A 21167-nucleotide genomic window follows, 5' to 3' on the forward strand; every position below is an offset into this window, starting at 1 on the left:
GGGTACTTTACTTTATCAAACCCGACAGGATGAAAAGCGGAGGTCACCTTAGCCTAATAATTTTTGCAGGGTTGATATAATAAACTATCAGCCTCCCACTGAAATTCTGGCCTTGCTCTTACGTTTAAAATTATTATAGGCAGTGCATTGACAGATCTTTTCAGTGTAGGATAAGATATTCTATGTTATTTGTTCTGATACTGTTCTGAGTTCAAATCCTGGGGTCGATGAAATAAAGTACTAGTCAAGAATTGGAGTCAATGATATCGACTTAATCCTTCTCTCAAAATTGCTAACCTTATATCAAAATTAGAAAACATTAAAATGGCGGCGAGCCGGCAGAATCGTTAATCACCGGAAAAAATGCTTTGCAACATTTGTTTCGACTCTTTACGTTATGAGCTCATATCCCACTGAAGTCAACTTTACCTTTCATTCTTACGAGATAAATAAAAGTAGGTCAAGTACTACGTCAATAGTTGTTGGTTTTATGCCTATATCAGAAATCATTACTAAGGTGGTGTGCAGGCTGAATCATTAGTGCGTCGGACTAAATGCTTAGCGACATTTCTTCCGGCCATTTATGTTTTCAGTTTAAATAACGCCGAGGTCAACTTTGACTTTCTTCCTTTTGGAGTCGATAAATTATAATACCAGTCAAGTACTGGATCGATGTTATCGACTAACTCCACCCTCCCCACACACACTAAAATTTTTACTGTGTGCTAAAATTTAAAACAATTATTATTACTATAAATAAATGTTTCGAGTTTTGCCACAAAGTGTTCAACTGGTACTTATTTTATCGACCTCGAAAGGATGAAAGGCAAAGTCAACCTCAAGGAAATTTGTACTCAGAACGTAACGACGGGCGAAATACCGCTAAGCATTTTGTCTCGTGCGCTAACGATTGAGCCAGCTCACCGCCTTATAATACTGTAAATATTCCTTTCTACTAAAGGCACAAGGCCTGAAATTTCACTGGTACTTAATTTATCAACCCCGAAAGGATGAAAGGCAAAGTCAACCTTGGCGGAATTTGAACGTAGTGGCAGGCGAAATACTCCTAAGCAATTCGCCCGGCGTACTAGCGATTCTACCGGCTCGCCGCCTTATATTATTGTAAAAAATACTTACATCTTTAAGATGAAACCAAAGGAAGGCTTCTTGAAATGAGAATGGTATTGTAATAACTACAAGAAGAAGAACGTTGCTGGAGATCTCCCAAGAATAAGTGAATCTTGATACTGAAGACATTTCTGCTTTCTTATCTAAACAGGAAGAAAAATGCATTACTAATAACTTGTTCAAGGAAGTGGATTTGCAAAACTTTTACTATCGGACGAAATATTTTTCATCACTTCAGTAGTTTGATACAATGCAATATCAATCAAGTACTGGAGTGTATTTGATCGACTAACCCTTTCCCGAAAAATATTCACTGCAAGAAGTTTTCACCACCTCTAAAAGTGCCTTGCAAAACTGGAAAAATGCTGGGGTCCTTGTATCCACAGTATATGGAAATATTTTGTAGGAGACAAGTTTCATTGAATTGCAAGTAAAATAAATTTATTTTCCAAAAAGTTTACGTTTTATTTTTCGAATGACCACATTACATTATATCAAATTATAATGTATCTTGTTAAATTATATTACATTATAAAACACTTACTCGAGCTCTTTCTTAGAAGGTATATATCGCATGGTAAACAAATGGCAAGCAGTGTACCATATATCAGATAAGGTAAATCAAATCCGCCAAGCTGAAAAAGATTTAATACAATTATTGTTTACTCTGTTGTGACGATTTAATGTTGTTTATTGCTTTTAGCTATGTATCGTTACCAAAAACTTGGTCTTTGGACTCACCTTTAATATGCTATATGCGAAAATATCTGATTTTGTTTTACATATGTTGCGAAACATAAATTCGTAGGAACGGAACAAAGTAGACTTTTGAAGTAGCCTAAGTAAATGCTGGATTTTTGTAATATATTTTGTCTGCTCTGGAAAGATGAGAAATGAATGTCGATTCATTCCAGTAATATAAACATAAATGGATGAATTTAAAAGCCGTAAGATCAATTTCGGTGCTCTGTCATTTCTGCCACTCTACATCCTTTAATAACATCCATAAACTCACACCTAGATTTGATTTAGCAGTAACTAGGCATCCCATAGTACAGCCAGTCTTAAGTAACCTTCACATTCGACTTTATGTTATTTTCTTCAATTTTGTCCTTTCATAGCCTATCTCTTATCTTATTTATAATGTACATCTTACATATAGTATTTTATCAGACCATCTCATATCCTATCCTATTCTATCCTATCTTATCTATCTTGCATTATCTGATCTTATTACAACTCTTCAATAAAGATTCTTTGATTTACTAAGGTCAGTTTAATCCTTAAAAAATTGTCTTGTGTCTAAAGGAGAGACCAAAATTAGTTTTTCACGGTACAGACGAGATGGTCGAAGGTATAAGCATTGGGTTATCTTCTCATGGATCATGAGTTCAAATTATAGAGTTTATGTGCCACCTAGAAATAGACGACATACAAACTCTACAAATCTATAACAGATACATATCATCTTGAGAACTAGACACTACTTCACACCCGAACAGTTATAACGTAATGTACAATTGTTGAGCGAACAATCTTTGAGAAAAGCTAACATATCTAAAGGAAAATATTCTATTACAAATATTCAGATAAGTTAGACTATAAGTTAGTTTGTGTGTCATCCCTTTGTTTCTTCTATTGTTGCTGCAACAGTCTAATCTATGAGACAACAAACTATTTTATACAAAATTCAATTTTCACATGAACTGCATCAAACACACTAAGTCAATAATTACGGTCTTTAATTCCACTTTACTTTAGTGATAAAGAAATAAAAATTAAAAAATCTTGCTGGATACGACTAGATTATTTCAGGTAGCTATTCTCACGTGAAGAATTAACCTCAACTGCAAGCCTCATAAAAGTAATGATGGTGCTTACAGCTGTGAACTATGTTTCTTGAAGGGCCTCTTAAATGAATTCAGATGACTCAGATGTTGAAATTTAAGTAACTTGATCACAAACTCAGTGCAATGCTTGTGACAGAACATAAGTGAGGCGACTTCTACGTGGTCTATCGGCATGCTAGAAATAGCTGCCTACTCCCTCAAATTTCACCCTGCTTTCATAAAAACAAAAAATACGTCCTGGGTACGCTAAGTCTGAAAACGGTTCTAACATCGTTGACCACATATTTGTTTAACTACAGCTAAACGTCAGCTAGTTACCCGACACGTCTCTCATGGTTTCATTCTCTCGCAGCAAAAATTCAATGAAGATAATTATGTAATCATACTTACATCATAAAGCATTCCTCCAAATAGGGGGGCAGTTGAGAAACCAAGCCCAGTTGCAGTCAAATGCAAACCCTGAAATACATTTAAACACAGTAACTGTGGAAATTCAGAAGATACTAATCTGGTTTTGTAAGAAAATTATGTTTTGAAATATTTTCTTAAAAGTGAATATCTTTACTTAGATGTAACATTCTCAAAATTTACACAATCTCTTAATTGTCTCATCCCGTAAAGAATGATATAATCTCAAATGCATCATTCCCTAAAATGTATCCGTACTAAAAATGCGATATTCCTTAAAATTTCATTTTTCTAAAATGGCGATAAATTGACAAAACAATGAATAAATTTTATATATGGGAAAGATATTTAGTTTTACAATAATATATATTTGACAACCTACACAAGGATCATTGGACCAAATCCATGGCTGGCCTTCCATTGTGATTCAGACTAGCATCTTTTATTCTATTAAGCATTGATCCACTTAGGTAACGTATCATTGGCTTGAAAATTTTCAAACTAGTATTCCCTAACTTCTATTCTGTACTGGACCCCATTTGCTTAGAGCTTCCATTACCAATAAAATATTTCTGTATGTTTCCTAACTCACTGTAACGTTCCAGTCACTATTATCGTCGTTTATTTATACACAAACCTATATCTACACATAATTTCTGGAATATGAAACACATACTACATCATAACTCAAACTTTATACTTGAGTGTGTGTCTGTGCTCGTATATATCCGATGGTGTTTGAGTGGTTACGAAATAATTTGAAATATCTATATATTAATACGCTAATGACGAAATGCGATATGCTGTCACGTGTTTAGTTGAAGGAAAAGGCGAAGAATGAGAAAGAAAAAGAGGGGGAGAGAAAAAGAGGGAGAGAGAAAAAGAGGGAGAGAGAAAAAGAGGGAGAGAGAAGTGTCTATGATGTGAAAAGTAGGAAGAACGTAATATTTATTACGAAGTTAAAATGCTTTTTGAAGGCAGTGATATAGAGAAAGAGAGTTAGAAACACAAAGTTTAGCAGAGGAATAAGGTTCTAGTAGTGCAGTTAAAGAAAGACAAAGAGGGAGAGATAGAGAGAGAAAGTGAAAGAGAGAATGGAGAGAGAAAGTGGAGAGAGAGAGAGAGAGAGAAAGAGAGAGAGAGAAAGAGAGAGAGAGAGAGAGAGAGAGAGAGAGAGAAAGAGAGAGAGATAGAGAAAGAGAGAGAGAGATAGATAGAGAGAAAGAGAGAGAGAGAGAGAGAGAGAGAGAGAGAGAGAGAGAAAGTAGTGGTGTTATTGCCAGCCGATGCATTAAGCTCTCATGTGGTCAGTGCAAGTGAGAGGTGAAAAATGTGAGGTAGAGAGAGAGAAAAAGAGAGAGCGGGAGAGAGCGAGGGAAGGCGAGAGAGAGAGAGAGAGAGAGAGAAATAAAATGTTTAGCAGAGGGAAATTTTAAACATCATATATTGTTCAGTTCTATATTTAAGAGATGAGGAATTATTTACATTATTTACATTATTTACATTTGACGGATATTTGTCCTCATCTTGTTTGTTGTCAACACAACGTTTCGGCTGATATACCCTCCAGCCTTCGTCAGGTGTCTTGGGGAAATTTCGAACCTGGGTTCTCATTCCTAACGATGTTACTATTATTATATTATTATTATTATTATTATTACTATTATTAATCAGGTCGCTGCCGTGAATCGAACTCGGAACCTTGGGGTTACCCTATGTGAAAGGCCTCTCCGAAAAGATACAAAAGATATGCGGCCCATATGACATCAGGGCAGTATTCAAGAGCAATACAACACTTCGCAAATATCTCCTTCGGGTAAAACCACCAACAGAAGAGAATATGACCAAAAACTGCGTGTACTCCATCCCATGCAGCTGTGGTAGGTTATACAAAGGCGAAATATGTCGCCCCCTCAAAATAAGGGTAGAAGAACATCGCAAAGCTGTGACACGAGGAGATATTGATAAATCGGGTATAGCTGATCATGTATGGAAAAATGGAAACCACCTCCCCCTGTGGGATGAAGTTAAAATAATAGACAGGGAACAACACTGGAAAATACGAAAACTAAAAGAAGCAGCACATATGCTAGGACACAACAACCTCCTAAGCAGACCGAGTGCAGATATGAATAGCATATGGGAACCGGTATTGAGGAAGGATAGAAAAATAATAGATTTATAAGCCTTAAAATTCACCCCATAATTGCCCACGGGCATATGGCGTAGTGGTTAAGAGCGCGGGCTACTAACCCCAAGGTTCCGAGTTCGATTATAATAATAGTAACATCGTTAGGAATGAGAACCCAGGTTCGAAATTTCCCCAAGACACCTGACGAAAGCTGGAGGGTATATCAGCCGAAACGTTGTGTTGACAACAAACAAGATGAGGACAAATATCCGTCAAATGTAAATAATTCCTCATCTCTTAAATATAGAACTGTATTATCTAATCGGTACGGAGCCGACATTAGACTTCATTGGAGACATATAGAGAAACTCCATCAAAAACTAGCTCGTCTTTCAAACCATCTAACTTTCCAGATGTGTAGATGTAGAGACTCAAAGCTAATACCACCTGGCTTGAATATAATGACACCAGTGGATTCATATAAAGCTAGAAGAGTAGCGGAAAGGGCAGGACATGCCCTCGTCCGTCAGAGGATCCATTACAACCGTTGGAAAAAACATCAACTAAATAACGAAATCATAGAGAGGCTATCTTCTTTACTTAGAAAAATAACTAGAGATGACGACAGAAAGAGAATCCAACAAGATCTAGGAAAATCGTACATGAAAGAATTTGAAACGGTGAAGACACGCCAGATTAAGAAGTTTATGAAACTCAAAGGTCGGAGAATGAAGACTGAAGTCCATCACCCACCTGTGAAAGCAGTGATTAATGTAAGTAGCCGACGTCTGGAAGACTCCGAAGAAGCCGTACTGAACAAAAGTCTCAACTTTGCGATAACCATCAAGCGCATTCCATACTTGGACATAATAGCCCCTATTGAAGAGATAGCGGTAAAGATACCGAAAGCTCAGGGAGATGAACTAAGGTGGAAGGTGAGACAGGTACTGGAGAAAGCGAAACTTCCCAAACCAAACATCACTAAGGAAGAAAAGTTCGCTATCAAAAGGCTACAAGGAGACAATTCCATCATAGTTCTCCCATCGGACAAGGGAAATGCTACAGTGGTGATGAACAAGTCTGACTACTCCGAAAAATTGGCAAGTCTTATAAGTGATGGTAGCTACAGTAGAGTAAAGAAAGACCCAACTCTGAAAACAGAGAGGAAATTGTCACAGATCTTGATCAAGAACAAGGATCACTTCACACCAATGAAGTACAGACAGCTGACTCAACACTACAGTAAACTACCACACATCCCCTGTGGGATGAAGTTAAAATAATAGACTGGAAAATACGAAAACTATAAGAAGCAGCACATAAGCTAAGACACAACAACCTCCTAAGCAGACCGAGTGCAGATATGAATAGCATATGGGAACCAGTATTGAGGAAGGATAGAAAAATAATAGATTTATAAGCCTTAAAATTCACCCCATAATTGCCCACGGGCATATGGCGTAGTGGTTAAGAGCGCGGGCTACTAACCCCAAGGTTCCGAGTTCGATTCACGGCAGCGACCTGATTAATAATAGTAGTAATAATAATATAATAATAATAACATCGTTAGGAATGAGAACCCAGGTTCGAAATTTCCCCAAGACACCTAAAGAAGGCTGGAGGGTATATCAGCCGAAACGTTGTGTTGACAACAAACAAGATGAGGACAAATATCCGTCAAATGTAAATAATGTAAATCATATATTGTTGTGACTTACATTATTGACAAATAATACATTGCTGGGTGGATGGGAGAAGGAATAATAATAATAACCTTATCACAGAAAGATAGATTTTTCAATGAAAGTGACTTAGCAAAATACGCGTAGATGTTATTTTTTGTTTGTTTTTGCATTTTGTTTTTTTTTAATTTTATTTGTTATTCTAACTTTGTACTGACAGCAAGAGAAGTAGATATAAACAAAGAACTGAAATAAAATGAAACAATCGTGGTTGGCAAACAACTTAGATTGAGCTTTGTTATTGAAAGCTGTAATGATGATGGTGGAGGTGATGGTGATGGTCATTGTGATGATGGTGGTGGTGAGTAGGTAACGAAAAGTGTAGTATTTTTTTATTTTAACTGAACTAATTTTTTTATATCGCTTCTGCATATGCACAAGTGCGGTTATTTACTGTCTGCTCGCTTGAAAATAGGTATTTGTTTATAAAATATGGATGACATATGATATAAGTTAACAACAGAAAGATTAAAACGGAATAAGCAATGATATAAAGAGAAACAGAGGGTCGAATCACTAAAACAAGCACGGGATCATCATTGTGTTGAAGGGAAAATATGAATCAAAGAGTATAGAGTGAGTATTTACAAGAAATAAGGGAACGAGTTCAAGATAGAATATGAAATAAAAATGAGAGAGAACGTCAAAAAACTGAAAGGTGCTTTTAAATAAAGATGATGCAGAATATACAATTTATAAAGGAATACTAAATTCTGTGACTCTATATAAACTTATAATCATCAAAAGAATCTCATATTTACCATGGAGTTGCTACTGCAAGTATATATTTAACTAGCACCACCTTCAAATTCACAGTCATCACCACCAACACTATCATCACCACCAACACTATCATCACCACCAACACTATCATCACCATCATCTCCATCGCTACTATAACCATCACTTCATCACCGTCACTACCATTAATACAACTGCTATCATACCATCGTCATTATCATCACTCTTTCTATCTTCACCATCTCATTATTTCAGTGAGAGAAAGAGAGAAAGAGAGAGAGAGAAGCTGGAATGAGACGAAGATAAAGAAGTATGCGTTTAGTTATACTCACAAATAAACAACTAATATCATCTGGGAATTCAGTGGCAAAAAATATCATAACTGCGGTATTGGTTGTAGCACAACCCAAAGATTCTAAAGCTCTCACAATGAAACTTAGTATGATGAACACCATATTATAAGAACCCTGGTTAGGGATGTATTTAAGCAATCTGATGAGAGAGATATATACAAATATTAATAATGGTTTCTAACAACAGTGCAATTTTCATAGTGAGAACAGTCGAAAACAGGAAACTCGAGTATATATTTTGTCAGTAAGAAAACAATAAAAGCAAATGAAATAGTAATAAAAATAAATATAATTATATTTTAGTCATGAGGAAAAGAAAAATTATATTTCGAATTTAAGTTCTTTCTGTTTTTTAGTTTACCCAGTGGCTCCCTAGGGCCGGATTTATAGGGGTGTGGAGGGGGCAATTGCTCGGGCATCTTAGGTATTAGGGACCCCTGCTAGGAAAGGTATGTAACACTCAATACGGGAAGCCTCCCCCACCACCTTCCAGCAATCAGGCATGATGAGGCACACTCATTATACAAAAGTATCTTGACTTCTAAAAAAATGTAATGGATTCTCTTTTATGATAAATACCCATAGATTTTTTCCACTTTAGAGATACCAAATAATTCAATTAAAAAAACTTTACTAAATAATTCAATTAAAAAACAATTTATTGCCAGTCCCAAAGCACTTACAATTTCCGAGAAAATTGTAGCTGCTTTTGGAACAACAGAGAAAATGGAAAGACCAGAACACTCCTGAAAATGTATGTATGTATGTATGCATGCATGCGTGTATGTATGTATGTATGTATGTATGTATGTACGTATGTATGTATGTATGTATGTATGTATGTATGTATGTATGTATGTATCTGTGAGTGTATGTGTGTTTGTGTAAGTATAAATGTATATAAAGAAATTTTCCTCAAATTTGATATTTAACAAAATATCTGGATAATTTTTTGGCGAACAAGCTATGGTGAAGAAGCTATAAAAAATATTTTACGTTGAGATTTTAGATTTAGTTAGGTATCATTAATTTCATATCGTATGCTATTTTTCCACAATCCTCTTTCATTTGACCAAGATATTTTAAATTTTGTTGCACATCTGATGTCTAAGAATGGCTGTATACGCGTGTGACTTTTTTTTTAAACTTAACTCTGGAGAACTGGAAGGACATATTACTTTGTCTTGTCTTACCCATTTCCCCCCGCCTAAATTTGTCTTTTATATGCTCAAAGAGAACAGTGATAATTTTCTGAAATAGTGTTCTGAATATGTTGTAGGCTTTACTGCGTTGAGAGAAGATTTTTACTTCGCAAAAATAACAAACAATACGACAATATGAAACAATTCTGAACAAATCTCACTTACCCCAAAAAAACTGTGTTCATGGCAGAAAATGCTGTTGCAACATATAAGATATGTCTTAATTCAAAATGATAGAGCTGTAAGAAATAAACAGACAAGACTTAGTTTCAATTGCGAATGAGTCCTGCTGATTTGTCAGCATATTTTAGAAAAAGATCCCATCACTTTCAAATGAAACTTGGACAAATTTCTTCAAGGGATAACAGATAATCTGCCTACGCTCGAATACATGTCAGTCAACAGCAACTCTTAACTTGATTTTAAAATGACTTAACAAATCCTAACAGGTGGTACTACTAAAGTTAGATATGGCTTGGGCCAATATTTGGTCGAAGTATATCTAAGACATCTAAGTTATATAGGAGATGCGATCCCTAAGTCTTCTGGTAGGTAGCGCCTCATTATAGTATGGGGCCGCCGCGTCGAAGGCTTCTTGGTTAGAGGAAAGGTTTGAAATCCTTTTGCTAATACCCTTTACCAGGTTCCTGAACACGATGGGTGGGCGACAGGATGCTGTGTTGGTGTATGTTTGCCTCTCGTTCGGTTTGTGGTAAGGCCTGTGAGTACCGGAGCCCAAGTCCAGCGTGACGTCTAAGAAGTACGCAGTGGTGAGGTTGGTTTCTAAGGTGATCTTCAACCCCATAGCGGCAAGCGTGCTGATTAATTCCTTCCTAAGTCTATTTAGTGTGTGGCTGCTTGCTCCCTTAGAGATGACCAGGGCGTCATCTCTGTATAGGTCAAAGAAGACATAGGGGATCTTTTCCTAAGGGTATCCAGGATGTACAGCCTTATGAGGTCGCACATGTCGTAGGCTCCCATCGCTACGTCAAAGGAGCGTGTGGGGTCGGATTGCTTGACCCATGCCGAACTTTTGTTAAATAGTACTGTCTTCCTGACAAGGATAATAATTTCTACATTTCTATCGCTAAAGCTAGTGAAGACCCTAGCGAAAGAAAGCGCTTTGGTCAGTAGCCCTTTTGATATAGACGCGTAAAAGTCGACTATATCAAATTGGGTGAAACTTGTCCTGCCTCTACCCTTGTTGACGTTAAACCATGCCTTCACTTCACTGGTGCTGCGTCAAAAGAAAGGGTTGGTGGCCCCTACATGAACGGGACGAAACGCTGCAAGCTATGCATAGCTGAACGCACGAGAATCCTAAAATTCGATAAAGAGAACCAGGCACTATACTTAACTCCAGAACGGAGATTTTCGGGCTATGTTTGCATTTTAGGAAATTTCTGTTGGCATTTTAGGAACCGCAAGTTGGTAGCTAACGATATATATATATATATATATATATATATATATATATATATATATATATATATATATAGGAAAATTGAGTTGGCTTACCATTTTTTTGACCATTTGTGGACCCAATACATTCATGAGTGGATAAACACCAAACAGCAAGCTGATTAAAGTATTGTTCATTCCATGACGTTTAGCCTGCAGGAAAAAAAATATCCATTTCGTTCATTAAATCTGATCAGTCATAGAAGTGTAAAGGTGCATTATTGTAGGGACAAGTCGACGTATTTTGTAGGAAGAATACAGTCGTTTAACTGAGACCCTAGTGCTTGACTAGAACTGATTTTATTCATATCCATAGAATGAAAGACAAATTCCTCTACTAAAGACAGCCAATCTGTCTGCCTTTTTAACATACACCACTCTTTTCTTAATCCCAATAACAACTGCAACTGAGCAAGAGATTAAGCGAAGGTAAACCGAGTTCGTGACACGGTTTGCACTCTTAGTTGATGTATTTCGCTTATCCCAACAAATGCTATTGAGAAAGGCTTAGGAGTTACATAATCTAATATTTTATAGTAAATTGACGATCATTCTCTCAAATCAAAAATTAATATTTTCGTCATTAATCACAGGTGGAAAGCTACAAATCCGAAATCAAAAGATCATTCTAGGTCTTAGTTGCAGTGCCTTGAACGGTGGAGTTGTCAGAAATAGCACTCAATATTTAGTTATGTCTATTTAGGTTCTGTGTTCAAAGCTCACTTGTAATTGGCACAACTTTTCACCCATCCAGGGTTTCTATACAATAGATGTAATAGTTATATACTGAAGTCAACAGGGCCCAACCAAATAAGTTTCCCTTCAAGTTTAATCACTATAGTTTGTGTTTCGTTTGAAATCAATATTTCGTTTTTTTTAAATATGGTCATCACCACTGTATGAAATGTTTTCGGTTCCTGTCAGCGCGCTCCTGAGATTTAGGTTCAATTCCTAGTTGCGTCTATTTTACTTTACTTCTCCAACATCGTTAATGTCCAAGAGAAGGACATAAATATCACTCTATTTTATATTTGTTCTGCTTTTAACTTTTCTAGCTGATGTTCGCTCGATTCTCCCATAAAATTAGTAAACTTGTTTCAAATCTGCTTCATTTTAGTTTTTTTAATACATGTATAAAAATGTAAGAATGTTTAATTTAAGCCATAATAAACAGATGAAACATGTAAATCGCATACTAAAGTAGAATTTGACTCTTGTAGATCACGTTGGTTACGTAGATCGCATACCAAAGTAGCACCCAAAATTTAATTTTGTTTTCTCTTTTTATACCTTTCATTTTCGCATTAATTCCTCCAAAACAAGAGTTGAACACATTGCTATAAGCTGTGGGAAAAAAAACATTTGTCAACACTTGTGGTGCTGCTACTGATTCTAAATAGCATGAAGTTGCTTCCATTCTTGATAACTATTCTCAGCTTCCTGAAAAATAAACACTCCTAACCTCTCTTCAAGATCACAATCATCAATCTACAAAGTCTCATTGTGTTTGAATAGTTTCACAAGTATCCGGTTGGTTCGTAAGTATCGGTTGCAAATATTAGACTTAATAAATCCGCGATCTATGGTGAAAATAGATTTTTATCAGTGTTAAGTGATTTCACAACACTGTGACCAACTGCTTCTGTGAATGTACGTTGAAAACTATTGTCTGATATGATATTTGGTGAGAATAAAATATATTGACCAAAGAACACAACAGTGTTGATCGAACCAGTGAGGGAGCTACATTCAGAACAACAATCTCTAATGTGCCTGCGCCCTTTTAAAGTCGGACGCAATCGGTGAAGCTTCGGCTCGGCAACGGAATACGGTGATCGATTCAGCCAACTGTTGTACGCTCTCTCCTCGATAGTTGTCAGAGAAGACTTCAAAGTGCAACGATCAACATGAGTGTAGTTGTTCCTTTGCAGCTGACAACGGTTTGGCCGTTCAGCGGGTACGACCTCAACTACGAACATGAATGCGAGCTGAGAACGAAGCTTGGGCACCACCAGGAGCACGATCACGGCCATGAGCATGGCCACGAATACGGCCGAGAAGACGGCCGCGAAGGCGACCGCGAAGGCGACCGCGAAGGCGACCGCGAAGGCGACCGCGAAGGCGACCGCGAAGGCGACCGCGAAGGCGACCGCGAAGGCGACCGCGAAGGCGACCGCGAAGGCGACCGCGAAGGCGACCGCGAAGGCGACCGCGAAGATGGCCACAATCACAACGCCGAATGCCCGGTAGCTGGCGAGAAACGTATAGCACAAACATTCACACTCGCACTGGAATTGTCGGCCGACATGCAGCTCGCCAACAAGCGGACTGAATCGGTGGAGCTTCCGCTAGGCGGGGGAGTACAGCGATCGATGAGGTTTCAGAGAAATTTGGAGTCATTTGTAGAGGGTCATGTGATCATAGATTATTGCGACTGAAATACATTTCACCATAGGTCTGCTGAATCAGGATTGACTTGGAGCTTGACTACGGCAGCAACAACTCAGTGCCGGTGATGGAACGTGAATAGCTCTCTTCTTCACTGGCTATTTCAGTTATTTAATCCCAGTTCAGCTCAGATTCGATAGAGCAATGACCGAAAGTCTTTCAACCATTACCAACACACCTTTTTTTTCCAGACAGTGAGTCAAGAACTACATTATCCAAAACATCCTTTCTTGATGTTGTAATTATTTTTGCTGTTGTTTAACCCCGGTTAATTCTTTGACGCAGTAGATCAAAACTGTTCTAACTGTAGCCATCACAGCTTTTATTCAGAAATGTTTTTTTTTTCTGTCTGAATAAAAGATATAAGGATATCCAATATATCCTTACATCTTTTTTTCTCAAGATAATACGAGGGTCGGCTGAAAAGTTCATAGGCTGACCAAGATACTCGCATGGAATGTGACCAAATGAGGTTTCTTCCATCAGTGTTACAGTGCTTGGATGCCATTGAAGAACCTTTCATCTGTTAGTCAAAAAAGTTGGCAGCAGCAGACATGACGTCGTCATCATTACTGCAATATTGGTTTCCAACCAAGTGCTTTTTTTTTTTCATATTGGGGAACAGATGATAAGTCAGATGGGGCCAAATCATAAGAATAAGAAAGCCGATCAACCAGGTCAAAGCCACAGTCACGTACAGCACCCATTGAAACCACGTACTTGTGTGCTGGAGCATTGACATGGGGAAGCAAGACCTCTTTCTTCAGTTTTTCTGGCTATTAGGTCTTGATAGCTTTTCGTAACTGCTTCAGCAAGTTGGCATAGTACTTTTCTTTGATGGTGTGGCCCTTTAGAAGACAGTCAATAAACACAATGCCTTTTGCATCCTCAAAATCTGATGCCATCATCTTCCCTGCAGATGAAACAACCTTGGCCATTTTAGGAACAGGTGAGGAGGGATGTTTTCACTGCACAGATTATCTCTCTGTCTCTGGCTCAAAGTAATGAAGCCAACACTCATACTGGGTTAGGAAACGTTTAAGAAAACCAGCTGGATCTGCCTCAAACAATGTCAGATTTTCCCGTGACGTGATCAGCCTGGTGTACTTTTGATCATGTGTCAGAAGACACTTCGTCCAACCAAGTCATACCAAGTTTTGTAGAATATTCTCAATTCTCTCACAGCATATGTTAATAGCATTGATTATTTGATTCATAGTTAATTACCTGTCATCCATCACCGTGTGGGGAACACGATCAATGTTTTCCTCAGTGGAGGCAGTTGCTAGACGTCCAGACCTTGGTTCATCTTCAAGAATGTCCCTTCTCCTCTTAAATTCAGCTGCTCCCTTTTGCACTGGTTGCTACATTAGGGGAGCATCATCCCCTAATGTAGCAACTATGTCAGCATGAATGCTGTTAGGGACAAAATCCTTTTCCTGCAGGTACTTGATAACACCACAATGCCAAATTGTGTCCATTTTCAAGAGAAGTTGCAACTAGTTACTTTTGAAGCAGTCAAATGTCTTGAGCTGTGGGGTGTCAGTTTATCCGGGAAAAAATAAAGCAGTTATTAAGAATTGAAATCAATGCATGCAAGATTTCACAACTCAAGCATCACGCCTTCATAGTTAGCCAATGAACTTTTTTAGCCCACCCTCATAGAGTATGACTTCAGGCACTTGTGGTTACTATTAGTAATAGAACACCAGACCATATAAATATATGCATTTGGGGCAGGTTGTCCAGAATATCGACGACACATTCTTGACTGATTGTCCTGTACACTATAATTTCTGACATCGTCTTCATAGTCACTACTATTAAGAGAGAAAACACATTTAGGAGCAATTATTTAGAGAATGAATATACAGTGAGAGAATGAAGATATTTTAATAAGGTTACCTACCTCAACTGGATAGTTAACTTCTAGTAGAGGGAACACCGAAGCAGATATCAAACGAGATAGCAACAGTGCCGTTATAAGCAATTTTTGTCGAGAAGCAATTTTCTTTGGTGAGTCAGATATTTCGTTGGTTGCTGAATCATTATTGTCTGGTACCTCCTCCGGATTCCTCATGATCTCCATATTGCTACACATTTTACTCTCTGTTTCTGTCTCTCTCTCTCTCTCTCTCTCTCTCTCTCTCTCTCTCTCTCTCTCTCTCTCTCTCTCTCTCTCTTCTCGTTCTCACTCTCTCTCGTTCTCACTCTTTCTCTTTATCGCTCTCTCTCTCTCTCTGTCTCCCTCGTTCTTTCTTTTTCTCTTGCTCTGCCCCCTTCTTTCACTGTACCTCAATCATACTGTCTCTACTCACAGTCCCACTATTGCACTGTCCCCTTTCTCACTGTTCCCCTTTCTCACTCTCCTTCCCTCTCTGGCATTGAACTTTTCTGTTGTTGCATCCCCTTTCACTACCTCTCTCTCTCACTATTCCCACACTCACACTGTTCCCTTCTCTCACTGTCCTTTTCTCTCACTATCTTACTGTACCGTTCTTTCGCTGTTTGCTTCTTTCACTAACCCTCTCTTAATTCCCCCTCTCCCACTATAGCCTTACATGTCCTCCTCTCACTCCCACACTTACTCAGCTTCCTTCATTGTCTCTCTGTACCAAAGAAATAAAAAAAATATTGAAAGACTGTAAGACATACATAAATCAGTACATAGTTCTCATCAACAACAATAAAATCATGAACAGTAACAACAATCGAGAGAGATCCTATGTGATCGCTCACATTGAAATAAAATATCCTTCAAATCATCATATAGAAAAAAGAATAGTTGTCTGTGGAATACTCAGCCACTTTGCACGGTAATCAATATATATAATATGCTATGTGTGTGTGTGTGTATATATATATATATATATATATATGCACCTATATATACAGGTAGATGTAGGTATGCACATATTTGTACGTATATATGCATATATTCATTTATTATTTGTTTTATATATTTATATATATATATATATGAAGTTCTCTAAATATAAATTCCCTTCCAAAAACAACTTTCCCAAACTATAAAACGGATCACTTCATCACCTAAATTGTTGCACGTCTTCTCAGATAAAATGGAAATTATGTATCCTATTACTATCGAGGAATACACCAAAATCATCAAGTAGGAACTATACAAGTCTTATAAGCTGGCACCGACATCTGCTCTTGACAATATCGACACCAACCAATGCAAGCTTATGAACAAATTATACGTGGACGATCGCACAGAATCCTACTCCTCTACATCTCCACATTTCAACCTTAAGGATCATAAGAAAGACTTCATAACTAAGCCCATCTATACGCCTCATATACTTTACCAAATCCGACCTGGGAAGAATACGCAAAAATATTCTATATAAAATAATACCAATCGTCAGGGAGAAATTGTACCTCAACTTATGATCCTGTACAGGTGAAGTCATAACATGGTTCCATCTCTTAAACAACAAAAACTCTTCTTTCCTACAATTCGATATAAATAATTACTATTCTTCTATTTCTCCCAAACTTCTTAATCAAGCTCTCCTTCTAGCTAGGAATCTAACTAACCTAACCCCACTATAAATTAACATAATTCTTAATGCCCGTAAAAACCTTGTTTCTTTTGAGGACAAACTTTGGTACCGGGTTGATCGCTATAACAATAACTATAACAAATTATTTAACATTACTATGGGATCATCCGACTCTGCCCAAGTCACCGAGCTCGTTGGACTATACATACTCTACCAGTTCCGAATACATTTCCTTAACATCAAGGGAGGCCTCTACAGAGATGACACTTAGCTAGTCACCAAGGGCGTTAATAAATCCACTTTAGAACGAGTTAGGAAAGATCTATACAATTTTTTTTTCTAACCTCAACCTATCTATTACTTTTGAAAATTCTCACAAAAAAATATTTTTAGACGTAACTTTAAACTTAGAAACCTCCCAATACTCCTCATATCGCGAACCTAACCAACACCTTAAGTACTTAAACATTAATTCCAATCACAACAAATCAATCTTTGATAATATAGTTAAGGGTATCTCGATTCGTATATCTGACCCCTCATCCACTCAGGAAATATTCAATAACTACGTTCCATATTACAACCAAGCGCTTACTGCCAGCGGCTTCTCCCAACAAATAAAATACATCTCTAATACTAGACTCAAGCTACATATATCTCAAATTATATCACAACGACATGCTAACCATCAGAATCACAACAGACCACACAGACTATACTAGTACCCCGGGAGAACCCAGATTAAGACAACTTAGACCCCACACGCACAAATATAACACTAGGTCAAAAGCTAGAACAACTAACAATAACAGGCCATATTATGCCCCTCTAATTTCTAAAAATATAGATTATACTCCCTCTAAGCAATCAAAAAAGTAGTCGACGCTCTATTCTATAGTATACACCACCCCCGCCTTCTCACTAAACGTTAAGACCTTAGTTAAATATTTTTTTAATATACAAGACTCCATCTTCCTGCGTCAGCATAAATATTACTTTATCTCTAATAAATCTATTTTAACGCATTTCCTTCCTGATATCTTTTAGGGAGTGTTTGTTGCCTGAGTAGCTCAAAAGGAGAAATATCGTCACTTATGATGGTAGTACCCGGTCTTATATTATCTTCTATTATTGAAAGAAGTTTTGCCGCAGACCTGTCGGGGACAATAAACGTGAAACACTCTTAGCGTCTACTTACTTCCTCCACAACACTAATCTCAAAAAGTCTTCTTTGGACGTGACCTTGGCGTTGTTGTTGACAGCGATTTGCGTTGGACAAAACACATTGCTAAAATTGCCAAGAAGGCTGAGGGTATCTTGGCATCACTTACCAAGTCCTTTGTGAGCCGCTCTCCGGCTATCTATCTGAGGCTTTATATAGCTATGGTGCGGTCTCACCTGGAATTTGCATCACCGGTCTGGAACCCCTATCTTGCCCCGGATATTAATTGTCTGGAAGCCGTTCAGCGATGTGCAACCAAGAGAATACCCTCCATCAGGCATTTGCCATATTCTGAACGCTTTACTTCTCTGAGCATGGATACATTGAAACTCCAACGTCTAGCAACTGACTTGGAAGACACCCATAAAATTATTAACCATCTTACTAACTATAACTCTGAGCACCTTTTCAAACACCACCTGTCTAACACCTGTGGGCATGTTTACAAAGTCAGAAAACAGCACAGCTCCCATGACTTTCAGAAACACTTTTTCCCGCTAAGAGTTGCTGAAGTATGGAACAAACTACCAGCATCAGTTGTTAGTTGTCGGAGGACTGCATCCTTCAAAACTTCCATGCTTCCTGAGATTCGCCAACACTACACCTGATTTTCTCCCCTCCATACACATGCAAGCATGGATCTGACTCATACACTGTTCACTTTCCAGACATTTGTACATTACTGCATATGCTTTATACGCACTTTTGACAAGTTGAAGTGCACCTGAGCACTGTATACAATAATTTCATTATTTTTTTTTTATTATAAATACCTCCAAAAACCCATTGTTAATGTAGTTGACGTCAGACACAATTTTTTGTTGGGTCCTCCTATCACTCTTGGGTTAGCCAAAATATATGCAGCGCAAACTTCTCTCAAATAGTTATTCCAGTCAACAACGTAATTGACTTTCATTTCAAGCTCACGTTCACAAAATTTGATACTTGTCATGTTTACAAATGGACTCTTCCCGACTGAACTATTTTCGAAAAAGCCTTCTCGAACAGAGAATATTTATTAAGATTTAACTTTATAACATATCTCAAAACTTGCGATGGTTGTTTTATATTGTGGAGATAGTATTTATATTAGTTCTTAAAATGTCCTAAATGTAGATTAATCTCAAGAAAAATTAATAAGACATATATAATAAGCTCACTTGAAAAAAAGTGATGGTTTTTTTATATAAGGGAGATAACTTAAGTTTTTAGTGGGGATATAATCCACTTTTTTAATGACATTTTTTTAATGCTGGTGAGATAACCAAAAGGTACCCAAGTTCTTACTCTATTGAGAAGAAATCTTGAAATAACCTGACTTACATGCATACTTTATGCAAAGAATATGCACGAGATGAAAAAGAGCCTTGACCTAGTTGTAACATTCTCAAAGGATGTAGGGTTAGAATTTGGTCAGGAGAAATGTTGTTATATGGTTGTGGAAAGGGGGACAAACTGTAAAAAGGATTAGCAACATCTCCATCAATGACTTGGTTGTTTCCCCTATATCTGACGAGGAATTTTACAGGTGTCTAGGAGTAGATGAAAACGTATCTTTAGCTAGAACATTTGTTAGAAAAACTCCCTAATAATGTACTGTATGTTAGACATGAGAGACAAAGAATTCCAAGACTTTTAGAACAAAGGGATTTATCCAATAGTTTCTGGAATGGTCTTAAAAAAGGAATGAGTTTGGGTGATGCCTAATCAATTCTTAAAAACACGGTTTCCACATATATGAAAATATTTAACATAATGAAAAAATTCTCATGAAGACTTATAAGTATATAGGAGTGAATAGAAATAAAACATTTGTAAAATGTAGAATTTTCATATCTGCTGTATCATATTATTTGATATGATACAGCAGATATGAAAATTCTACATTTTACAAATGCTTTATTTTTATTGACAGTAAAATAACAACATATCATAGTAATAATTTAACATATAGCATAATGACATAATAATCACATAATAATATAACAACATAACATATAGTAAAAACAGAGCAATTTAATTACATAAAATTATAACAATATAACATAAGATAATAATATAGCATAATTGTTGTATAATTAGTACTTACAAATTAAACTTATATTTAGCTTATTGGTTTCTGTGTACTTCTGATTGAATCTTGCAAGTTAGACAGGAGAGGAATAATCCAGATAGTACCTTACTATCTTTATCGTTAGCTCCAAGTTGTCCCTGATCTAGCAGACAGACTTATGATTCCATAAATGTCCTTAACAGTGGTAAATGATATATTCTTAAATACAGTGGGGGAGTTTGCAACAGGAATCAATGTTCTTCAAGTTCACAAATCTCAAGATATCAATGAGATAGTAATTGTTCTCTGCTTCTAGGTTTTTACTTATTAAAAACTGGTATGTCACAAATGTTCTCTTTCTAGGTATTATAACACTGTACAATTATTGATCTCTTCTTTCTGAAAGACACAAAGTAAATCATTGAAAATGCTATGCATAGTTAATGTATTATGTATTAGCAATAGATGTTGATTCAGAAAATTGTGGAAAGCAAGTGGTAGACTGATTAAAACAGAATATGTTATGTTTATTGTTTGTGTAAAATAAATGGTTTGTAATTTCTCCCCACTTTTATGAATGACACTCTGGACTGAAAAATATATTACAGCTATGAAATAATTATATATGTAAATGTATTCTGACACAGCTGGTCATTTATTTAAGATGGCAACTTTCATTGTAAAAACAAGTTAATTTTGTTTAATCAACTGCAAATAATTATTAGAAGAACCAGTAATATACCAATGAATAGATTTACCATAGATGATGGCATTTCATTCTGGGCCTTCAGTTTCTACTTCATAAATGAGCATAAAATACATTACAAAGCATTATCATCAACTGTAAAAAAAGTGCACGAAAATAGATTACCTATACAGAGGTAACTGATCATGCAAGGGG

General features: G+C 36.9%; 1 protein-coding gene across 1 annotated transcript in view; it reads right to left on the reverse strand.

Moving 5' to 3' along the window:
* Positions 1-20859, reverse strand: part of LOC106869393 (MFS-type transporter SLC18B1) — a 30445-nt gene extending 9586 nt beyond the window's left edge. The window contains exons 1-8 of the mRNA XM_089358274.1: positions 20303-20859; positions 15374-16073; positions 11074-11169; positions 9721-9794; positions 8333-8492; positions 3369-3437; positions 1673-1763; positions 1138-1271 (exon numbers count right to left, since the gene is read on the reverse strand). Of these exons, the coding sequence (XP_089214400.1) occupies positions 1138-1271; positions 1673-1763; positions 3369-3437; positions 8333-8492; positions 9721-9794; positions 11074-11169; positions 15374-15565 (816 nt within the window). The 5' untranslated portion in view covers positions 15566-16073; positions 20303-20859. The remainder of the gene's footprint in view (positions 1-1137; positions 1272-1672; positions 1764-3368; positions 3438-8332; positions 8493-9720; positions 9795-11073; positions 11170-15373; positions 16074-20302) is intronic.
* Between the last annotated feature and the right edge of the window lie 308 nt (positions 20860-21167).

Source organism: Octopus bimaculoides, chromosome 10 (genome assembly GCF_046866305.1).
Source record: "Octopus bimaculoides isolate indiv1 chromosome 10, ASM4686630v1, whole genome shotgun sequence".
Classification (NCBI taxonomy): Eukaryota; Metazoa; Mollusca; class Cephalopoda; order Octopoda; family Octopodidae; genus Octopus; species Octopus bimaculoides.